Source organism: Triticum urartu, chromosome 3A (assembly GCF_056163025.1).
Source record: "Triticum urartu cultivar PI428250 chromosome 3A, HENAU_Tu73, whole genome shotgun sequence".
Taxonomy (NCBI): domain Eukaryota; kingdom Viridiplantae; phylum Streptophyta; class Magnoliopsida; order Poales; family Poaceae; genus Triticum; species Triticum urartu.
In genome coordinates, this window is record NC_141875.1 from 626,915,619 (window position 1) to 626,926,450 (window position 10,832).

Consider the following 10,832-nt stretch of genomic DNA (forward strand, 5'->3'; position numbering starts at 1 on the left):
CCTTCTATGTGTGCTCTGTTCCTGTCGACCAGACCTTGAACGAGAATAGATCTCGCATCAAGGCCTGGCTCCCTTGGGTCAACTGGTATTCTTCGCTTGCCGCTGTGAGGACGTCTGTCATCATGCCGCTGAGGCACATATGACCCACTCCTCGGAGGATGCGTGGGCACTCGAAGACGATCATTGTGGTCGAGGCGGTGATCATATTGCTCGTGGTTTCTGTACTTATCTTGTCTGTGCCCACGTCCTTCACGCTGCGGGGGGCGATCTTGGACTGTGGGTCGACTGTACTGTATCCGCCACCACAGACCTGCTATGAATCCTATTCCGCCACTGATACACTGTTGTGTTCTACTCTCCAGCTGCTCGGAGCAAGGCCCGGATCTGCATCAAACCTCTGCTAGCCTCCGACTAGGAGGGCTGGAATGACTCTGCTATTCGGGCTACAGTTGTGAGATTTTGAATTGGAGTGTGGTATACCTGAGTTTGAGGCGGAAAAAACTGTCATCGACTGGATTCAGGGATCCGCTGCTGAGCACGCTCGTTGAGTGCAAGCTGCAAGTTCTCTAGTCGAGTGCGCTCAGCCAAGTTGGTCGGGCGCGCTTCCTCCAAGGCCCGGGCCTCGGGGTTTCTCCAACGATAGGAGTGTGAAGTGCATCCATGTTGCGGCGACGAAGCTCTTCCCTCCGCTGCGAAGAAAGGGGCTCGGGGCGGTACTCCTCGTGAACGCGCGACGGATGCCGCCGCCAGCACCACCATCATTGCGGGGGAATCTAGGAGGACTGGGTGGTTCGTTGACCATCAAGACTTCTGCCGCGGGATCGCTGCTGTCGCAATCAGATGCGTTCTCGACGGAGCCAGTCGAACAGGCCGTAGAGAGTTTCGTCGGCCTCGATTGCCGTGACTTGTGAGGTGACCGACTGGTGGGCCACCGCGTGTCTCACCCACCGCTGGAGCCGCGACCGACCGGAACGCTTGCGCCGGCGAACAGCGGGAGACGAGGACACCATAGGAGTCGACTGATACTGGGTCGACGGTTGCTGGAGAAGGACGTCGCGGACGCACGCGCAAAAGTGCGTCGCCCCGCGGACGGGGAGCGCATCGACATCGAGTGGAGCTTCCTGGAGCCAAGCGGAGTCGTCGGCGACGAAAACGAGCGCGCCGAGACGAATCTCACGGCCTTCAACCAGTCCGCCGGCGGAAACCATGATGATGAGAATCGGAAAAAATCGCAACTCCACCAAAAAGTCGCTAAGACTCCTTCCCACGGTGGGCGCCAACTGTCGTGGATTTAAGACTAGCAGTAGAATGGGGGTAGGTATGAGGAGGCAAGATCCTAGCTATGGTGAAGTTGTACACACGAGTTTTACCGGTTCAGGCCCTTCGCGGAGGAAGTAACAGCCCTACGTCTCGGTGCCCGGAGGCGGTCGATTGGATTATGTATGTGTGTTTACAGGGGGTGCGAACCCTTGTGCGAGTGGAGGGGGTGGCTTATATAGAGTGCGCCTAGACCCCAGCCAGCCCACGTTACAAGGGTTTTAAGGTACATCAAGAGGGGGCGTTACTGGTAACGCTGGCAATTAAGTGACATAAATGCCTATTAAGTCTATGAAGTAAACGTCCGACCGTTGTCGTGCAGAGTGACTTTAGATCTTCTGTCCGTCGAGTGATAATTGTCGTGGTCGAGTGACTTTGAGTCTTCCGAGTGGAATGCCTCGTAGTCGAGTGGATGATGCTATCCCTCGAATGCTTCTGGTTTTAGGATGGTGTCCTAGGGGAGGGTGTCTAGGTCAGGCCTATGACCCTACCCTAGGTACATAACTTCATCAGGCCCCACGTTGCTCCACCGACGTACTTCTTCCTCATATATATATATATATATATATATATATATATATATATATATATATCCACGTACCCCCCAAACATCCAGGAGCACCACGAAAACCTAATTCCACCGCCGCAACCTTCTGTACACGAGAGATCCCATCTCGGGGCCTTTTCCGGAGCTCCGCCGGAGGGGGCATTGATCACGGAGGGCCTCTACATCAACTCCATGGCCTCTCCGGTGATGTGTGAGTAGTTTACTTCAGACCTACGGGTCCATAGTTATTAGCTAGATGACTTCTTCTCTCTCTTTGGATCTCAATACAAAGTTCTCCTTGATTCTCTTGGAGATCTATTCGATGTAATCTTCTTTTGCGGTGTGTTTGTCGAGATCCGATGAATTGTGGGTTTATGATCCAGTTTATCTATGAACAATATTTGAATCTTCTTTGAATTCTTTTATGTATGATTGGTTTATCTTTGCAAGTCTCTTCGAATTATCAGTTTGGTTTGGCCTACTAGATTGACCTTTCTTGCAATGAGAGAAGTGCTTAGCTTTGGGTTCAATCTTGCGGTGTCCTTTCCCAGTGACAGCAGGGGCAGCAAGGCATGTATTGTATTGTTGCCATCGAGGATAAAAAGATGGGGTTTATATCATATTGCATGAGTTTATCCCTCTACATTATGTCATCTTACTTAAAGCATTACTCTGTTCTTATGAACTTAATACTCTAGATGCATGCTGGATAGCGGTCGAAGTGTGGAGTAATAGTAGTAGATGCAGAATCATTTCGGTCTACTTGTCGCGGACGTGATTCCTATATACATGATCATACCTAGATATTTTCATAACTATGCTCAATTCTATCAATTGCTCGACAGTAATTCGTTTACCCACCGTAATACTTATGCTCTTGAGAGAAGCCACTAGTGAAACCTATGGCCCCCGGGTCTATCTTCCATTATATTAATCTTCCAACACTTAGTTATTTCCTTTGTCGTTTATTTTAGTTTGCATCTTTATTTCTCTTTATCATAAAAATACCAAAAATATTATCTTATCATATCTATCAGATCTCACTCTCGTAAGTGACCGTGAAGGGATTGACAACCCCTTTATCGCGTTGGTTGCGAGGTTCTTATTTGTTTGTTTAGGTGCGTGGGACTCGAGCGTGATCTCCTACTGGATTGATACATTGGTTCTCAAAAACTAAGGAAAATACTTACGCTACTTTGTTGCATCATCATTTCCTCTTCAAGGGAAACCAACGCAGTGCTCAAGAGGTAGCAAGCGGCCCCGGAGCGATTGCTGCATCGACATGGGCTGCTGCGGCGGTTGGGAACGGTGGATTCAGGGCGATGCCCGCGGATCTGGCCCCGGCAAACGCGTAGTCTCTCTGTCGCATGAGGTGCTGTAGCAGGTCGTTGTGGAAGGGCTTTGGCGGCTGACGACGGGAGGTGCTCTTCACAGCAGGCTTGGCTCGAGTGGTCTGGTTATCCATGGGTGCCCAGATCTGTAGGCTCATTGTTCGGTGATGAGGGACTTGGGCGAAAGCTTTTGACGACGTCGGCGCCTGCGGGTGTCGCGACCTTCTTGGAGGCGTCGTCGTAGAGTTCTTCCTCTCCTTTCATGTGCCTGGGCTCTTCGGGTGAGGACCTAAACTTTAGTATTTTGGAGTGGGCGGCGGCGGCGTTTTACGTCGTAACCTTCTTGGAGGCGTCGCTTTGGAGAGTCAGCCTTTGGATGTTGTGCGGGCTCTTCCGTTTTCATGGGCGGTGTATGCTGGGGCGGCGGCTCCGGGATCTTCAGTTGAGAGTTGAGGTGGCGGCCTCGGGCAGCGGTGCGGCGGTGGCCCCAGGAGGTAGGGTTGTTTGTCGACATGGCTTGAGTGAGGACTTTGAGCTGTGTGGGCGGCAAGGTTGTCGGCTCGATCGACGCGTCCTAGCGGGGACGGTTGGACGGCATGCCGGGGCGGCGGCCCCGGATGTGGTGCGACGTTCGTGGTCTGTGTGCGGTTGTCCTGAGCAGTGTGGGCTGTGGGCTGCTGTATCGTGCGGTGTTGCTGCTCGAGGGTGAGCGGTGGCATGTCGGGGCGGCGGCCCCGGAAGGCGGTGTCGGTTGAGTGTGCAGGGCGCAACGGAGCAGTGGATGTCGAGGCAGCGGCCTCGGGAGATTTGCAGCTTCGAGGGCATGGATCTCGTGTCGTGTGGGCGACGTGGTTGTCATCGATGTTGTTCGTGGGTGGGCTTTGCCCTGTGTGTGTTAGTCTTTAGGGTGGGCTTAGCCTTTGTTGTTTCGGTTTTCGCCCGGTTTTCTGTAATTAACTAGGCAATTCTTTTCTGCTTAATTAATAGCTGAGGCAATATTTGCCTTCGCTATTCAAAAAAAAAACACTCATACAACAATGTCTGCATCCCACGGGAAGAGCACATGTTGAAGGAGATCGATGGGAAATGGGAGTGGTGGCGGTTTGGTTCAGCTCGTGTCATCCTAAGGAGTGACATTCACGGCGGCCACGGTTTGCAGGAGCTGTCGCCAAGACACTCTTATGAGGGTCGAGGGGAGAAAAACTGAAGCCAACAAATTGGACTCCATGTCTCCGTGTCGAGTTCAGAATTCTAGAGATACCGGCAAGGATCTCCAAATAGCAGATCATATTTAGTCAGGACTGCAACCACTACGAATTTTGAGAACGTTCTGCATACTGTTGTCGGAAGGGTAAGTTCCCAATCTGATCTTGGAAACGTTCTACATACTGTTCAGAACGGTATAAGTTCCCAATCTGATAACGGCAATGGTTTTCATCCTCTACGGCACGTTGACACTAAGGCTGCTCAGGTATCAGCAGACAGAGTCACACGAGGCACAATCCCTCGTACCACTATGCTCACTAAGAAATGCTCAAACGCACAGGGACCCCTGTTATCATTTTGCATCTCGTTCCAAGGGAATCGTCTGGTTCCATCGACTTTGTAACTAGCCAAATCGTTCAGAAACAAACTCAGTCACCGTCAATGTAATACAGATTGCACTCGGGCCCCAAAGACTCTGTCTTGCTTACTACTCCCCCTGTAACTTCTTATAAGATGTTTTTAGAATCCATAACAGTGTCAAAAAACATCTTATATTAAGTTACAGAGGGAGTAGTAGGCACTAGTTTAGACTGATGATGTTCAGTTGTAGATAACAGATCCAGCAGCCTGTCTCCAACAACAAAACTAAATGCACATCATACATGACAGTTGAGGTGTACACATGCTACCTGGTTTAGGTACAGATCACGGGTGACCGGGGTTTTGCGTGCAAAAGAACACAAATACATATATCGATATATGGTTCTACAGGGAGAAGAACTCGTCACGATTATTCAGGTCTCTGATTTCGCCGGCTTCACCTTCTCTGTGAGAAATTGCCGAATATGCTCACGCTTCCAGTTGTCGATCCTGCAAGTTCGGTTAGTTTTAGTCATTGAACTGATGAAACTGGTTTTACCATGAGTTAAGCATGTTGAGCAAACCACAAAATATTTCATCTACGATGAAGATGGAAAAATACGAAAACAGTGTGCCAATCGGAGATTATGCCATTTTAGCAAAGGACCTAGTGCTCAACGTCGTACTGTGGCTACATAGAACATTCCAGTACCAGTATACCAACCAGTTTTATGTCTGTTCAGTTATGTTCAAATAATAATCAGTACTCGGACAATATCAAATATAATATTCCCTTGCCTATTGCATCATCCATCATATTATACGTTGAATTATGTCGTGGGGAGAGAGGATCGACAATATAAAGCAAATGACATGTGATAAATGGTACTCCCTCCATTCCACTATGTAGTGCTTCCTCTATCCACGTGCTTCAACTTTGACCGTAAATTTAACTACCAAGACCGATTGCGGCGGGAGCAAAAATTATATCAGCGAATTCGTATTCGAAAGAAGTTTTCAATTATATAATTTTTTCTTCCGCCGCAATTGGTCTCGTTAGTTAAATTTATGGTCAAAGTTGGACCTCGGGAAGCGCGGGCGCACTATATTTTGGAATGGAGGGAGTAACAAATTAAGACAGAAGTGTTATTTTCATTCTTATCGACGGAATGAAGTCCAAGAATGTATGTTATCTCCCTAGGTAACTAGAAAGTTATAATCAAATTGCCTTGTAAGGAGTTAAGTAGAACTTGCCTTATAGTCTCCTTCTGTTCACCCTTGTCGTCAAGCATTATGAGCTTTGGTGGAGAGCCATAAGCATACCGAGATTCTACATAAGGGAAGTCATCTTTATCCTCTTCGAGGAAGCCAACGACTTCTGGATAAAACACCAGCTTTCTCATGCATACTTCGATAATTGCACCGGAGTATACAAGCTGCAATACCAAGCACCAGAAGATATTATATCAAGTGGAAGTGTGCTGCTATAATGCATGTTTAGTGTTCATTATCAACCTTCAAAGCATCCTATAAATCTAGTGCAGTGTAGTTTCAAGTTCAGCCTTAAAATCATCCAGTAATAACATACTAAAGAACAAGTTCGTCTGAAAATATCCAATCAAAATAAGCCCCTATTTGGCACCACTAACCTTCATTTGCCTTCAATATATCTTCCAAGAAGAGAAAACAAAAAATTATATTAAAGAACACTCAAGGCAATGAGATCTTAGGATAATTCACACTACAAATCCAGCAACAACCAGAATACAATACAAAGTGTACTCTACATCCAAAAAGGAAAACTAGTTCTGGTTGCAGCTTATGACAACTTGACAAGTAAACCCAGTTGTCACCAGGTTGGAATTCATGGAGCTTCATAGGCCATACCTTGCTGATAGAATCATCTGAATCCTCCGTGCAACATTTACGACAGTCATCCACCAACTCTGCAACCATAAAACAAATATGTTGTTAAAAGGACGATTGGAACAACTAGCACGTGTGATGAAGAAAAAGGAATCCACTGTGACTTGCTTTCCCAACAGCCGACGACTGACTTCTAAAGGAGCAACTCAGCAACGACAAAATCATCCAAGACGAGCAATGAGAAATCTAGATACAATAGAATTCTTCACATTAATCAGATTTTCAATCCAGCTAGCTTCAGAATGCTCCTAGACGAAATCATCAAAACAACGGTGACAAAAATAAAGGAGGTTCCATAATCAACACCACCTACAAATTTTTTAGATGTCAGGGGAGAGTGAAACTTCCACATTTCAAACACCGCCTTGACTGTGTGCATCAATCGATACAGAGGCTGGGGGGGTGACCCATCCTTTATCTAGAAAGGTTCAAACACCGCACTATTCTGCAACTGTGGACTAACCTCAAAGTTCCCAGTACATCGGCGTGGGACGAGCTATTTAATTCACAAGTCACGGCCCCCAAATTGACCAAATCACAATTTCAGAGCCGGATTCAAGCTTCAGTTGCAACAGGGCGTCCCAGATCACTTGAATGAATGATCATATAAGAAACCTCAAATCAACCAACTCCGGGTCCACTATTCCTGTCTCCCCGAAGTAATTTGAGATCCATATAAAGGCTCGGTGGTCTAAGAACCACACATTCACACTCCAATTGGGTTTCCTCGGGCTAACGAGAATCGATTTCCCGGCTGCAACCGCGATATAGTTACGATCTAACCCTCACGGATCTATTCCGCACTGCGGATCAATCGAACTACGATAGAGAAATCACATCCGGGTATCTTTCCGACCTACGCCTCGCTCGGTTCAGATCGCAATCACACCATCGTCACGTGACTAATGGATACAGCAGAGGGGGGAGCCATTGGCTACGCACGCACCTTGGTCCTTGACGAACTCGGCGAGCGCGTTGCAGTCGGAGCAGAGGGCGAGGCCGGTGAACCCCAGCTCCTCGCACTCCCTCGCCCCGAGCCGCTCGGCGCCGCGGCAGAGGCCGGAGAGGCAGAGGAGGAGCACGGCCACGGCCACGGCCGCCGCTACGGACGGAGCTCGAACCATCTCACTCGCCACCCTACCCGCGACCGAGCAAGGGCTTGGAGCTCGCGGGCACCACCGGGAGGAAGGGGGGGACGACGACGGCGACGACTACGCGGCAGTCCGCTTTCCGGCCTCCTTCCACCCCCGCTGTTTTTTCTGTTTTCCGGAAGAGGCCCGGCCCGTGCGGAGGAACCCCGGAGTCAAAGCTCTACATGGGGCCCCAGCGCGGCCCAAATATGTCAATGGGCTCGGCTATATGTTTTTCCTTCTTTTCCAAAGATTTTTTTGTAAGCACAAGACAAATTACGACCCACTATCACGCACGATGACTGAAAAATGTTGTTTCTTTTTTGCGAATGGTTTTTTTAATCCTTTATGCGAAAGAAGTCCAGATAACCCCCTGAGTTTTCACAAATCGATCACATTACCCCCTGAATTTTAAAACCGGGTTATTAACCTATTGGAGTTTCCAAAACCAGATAAATTACCCCGTAAGGACTTTGGAGAGTGGTTTCCAGAGTTGTTTTTGTCCACGTGGCTCACTTCACACAAGCCTACTATTTTCTGTTTGCAGCAAGCTTGACTTGCCGAGTCCTGTCCGTCCGGAGCACGGTGCAACTTGGAGTAGAGTATGTGAAGCTAGTTTCCCTGTTGCCCTTAAAAAAACTAGTTATCTTGTGATGGATGTAACTTGGAACATGTAGAAGCTAAGCTCATGTACACGAAGCTAGCTCGACTTCATCTCTGTCGTTGCTGCTCGTAATCACATGTTTGCCCCTACGCAGCTCCTCCACTCCTTTTCTGCCGTGTCACATCTCTGTTCATCACCCGTAATGCCCGGGCCACGCCGCGGCAGGATGCCTTGCACAGTTGCACATCTGAACCTGCGCCATACGCCCCGTCTATGGACTTTCCTCGTATCTTGCCGAGCCTTACTTGGTCTGCAACTGTGCACTTAGCTTGCAGAGCACAACAGACAATCAAAAACACCAAACTAAGTACTCCCTCCGTCCCAAAATAAGTGTCTCAACTTTGTACTAACTTTAGTACAAAGTTGAGACATTTATTTTGGGACGGAGGAAGTAGTTGATATCCCGTGTCTTGATCTCGTGGCTAGCACGACAGATATAGACAAGTACACCTACATCTGAGAAGAAGGTCAATATGCACAATGTGGCAGGATTGCATCGTGACAGATGTATAGCTCCAGCGCTTGCTCGTAGCTTGTTGCTGGCCTGCCTCCAATTCCACTCTGCGCTCGTCCCCTAAAAACTCCGATAGGTGTGCCAACTCGAATGTCGAATCAGCCACACGATACAACAGACTGCATGCTGCTACGGAATGCACGCGCAATGGCGTCACAACCCGACGTACTTGTCAGGCATGTGTGCACCGTCAATCAGGTAAGCAATGTGATGCATGCTGGCACTTTGAGCGCAGGGGGCATGCTCAGGAAGCAATCCGCACTGGCCATCGAAGAGATGCATGAGAATACAGGAATGGATGAGAGTTGTGCATATTGTAGGTTACATGTTTAATGGAATACATGTGCGTGGCTGTGGTGATATTGAGTTGTTTAGAGGTGGGACCAGCGATGGCTTATGTAAAATGGGTCACTCGTACAAAACCACTCTAAGGCGTTGTTTGGATAGGGCACGTATACAAAATCTGATCTCTATAAACCAGGAAAACGGTTCAACCAAATAAAATCTTGTTTGGCTACAATTACTAATCCACATTTATAGGAAACTTGGTTCTCCAAATCCCCGGATTTCAGGTTTGTGGAAAATCGACTATTATCCGTTTTTCCACAATCGCGATCGCCATATACGTGATCGTAACAGTTTTCCTCTCCGCCTGGTTGTTTTCCAACAGCTTCGTGTCGTTTGTTGCGTTTTTTGCCGCTCACCTCCAGCCTCGACATGGCCGCCGTCCGTGTGAACGGCGTCGAGCAATCCCTTGAGATCTGCTCTTCCTGGTATGGATGCTCCTGGACGGCCAGCGTAGGCACGGCGAAACTGCGAATGAGCTCAACCCGAGCAGAACCTATGCGGTGCCGATGAGGGATGCTCCTGGACATCCAGCGTCGAGGGGCGGCGGACCAGCAGCTCCCCGAGCAGAGCCTATGCAAGCCGACGAGGGACGCTTCTGTACGGCGAGCGCCGAGGGGCCGCGAACAGCGTGATGAGCGCGAGCAGCAGCTCTCCTTGAGCAGAGCCTATGCGCGACCAGGGAAAGCCTCCGCGCACGAACCGCGAAGTCATCGAGGCCATCCCGTAGGGAGGAGTACCGGCGTCTACGTGCTCGTAGGTGAGCTTGGGAATCCATCGGCAATGGCCAAAATTGAGTAAAGTAAGAGAGAGAAGGTCATGGAAGGAAGCGAATCGGTATCTATCCAAACAAGGAAACACACAAGCCAGCTTTACCCCTTTCCAAATCCAAACGTGTTATTATGTAAATCAGTAATCCAAAATTAATTAGCAAAACCGATTTTGCTAAAATCCTGCTACAAACTCGTTTTCCATATACCGGTTGCTATCCAAACAAAGCCTAAAACGACCATCGAAAGCCCATAGGGGGTGTTTTATCTGGTTTTGGAAACTTCAGGGGGTTAAGTACCCGGTTTTAAAATTTAGGGGGTTATGTGTTCATTTCATGCAACCTCGGGGGTTATCTAGACTTATTTCTCCTTTATGCAGATGTTGCGTTTTAAAACATGCACGGTCTGCAAAAACTAAACCAAGTTGAAGATGTTGGGACGCACGCGCGCGCGCATGTTACTCTGATTCCTGTCAAGACACCGGCCGAGGCACGCGGGTTTCAGAGTCTTGAGACCCACCGTTTTCAGGACTTTGACAGGTTTTCACGAAACAACCTGCACATCCATGAATCGGACAGTGGTTTACAACGCGGTCGTGCCGGATAACAATGCTCGTCGTACCCCCTGAAGAACTAAACTACGGGAGAATACCGGCAGATGCACGCGGGTTCAGGCTTCAGAGTTCTAAGGCCCACGGTTTTTCTGGACTTGGGCAGGTTTTC

The 10,832-nt window shown here is 48.8% G+C and overlaps 1 protein-coding gene across 1 annotated transcript; it reads right to left on the minus strand.

Annotated features, from left to right (window-relative positions):
* Positions 1 to 5,000: 5,000 nt before the first annotated feature.
* LOC125545527 (selenoprotein family protein) lies at positions 5,001 to 7,967 on the minus strand. The gene is made up of 4 exons (XM_048709506.2): positions 7,634 to 7,967; positions 6,649 to 6,707; positions 6,016 to 6,197; positions 5,001 to 5,271 (listed from the first exon to the last, which is right to left on the minus strand). The coding sequence occupies exons 1-4, from the start codon at positions 7,809 to 7,811 to the stop codon at positions 5,196 to 5,198; spliced, it is 495 nt and encodes a 164-aa protein (XP_048565463.1). The 5' UTR covers positions 7,812 to 7,967; the 3' UTR covers positions 5,001 to 5,195.
* Between the last annotated feature and the right edge of the window lie 2,865 nt (positions 7,968 to 10,832).

Excerpts from the sequence above, each read along its gene's own strand:
- LOC125545527 (XM_048709506.2), bottom strand. The coding sequence starts at position 7,811 with ATGGTTCGAGCTCCGTCCGTAGCGGCGGCCGTGGCCGTGGCCGTGCTC. Across the intron at positions 6,708-7,633 it reads CGAGTTCGTCAAGGACCAAG|AGTTGGTGGATGACTGTCGT; the intron begins GTGCGTGCGTAG and ends TTATGGTTGCAG. Across the intron at positions 5,272-6,015 it reads GAACAGAAGGAGACTATAAG|GATCGACAACTGGAAGCGTG; the intron begins GCAAGTTCTACT and ends CCGAACTTGCAG.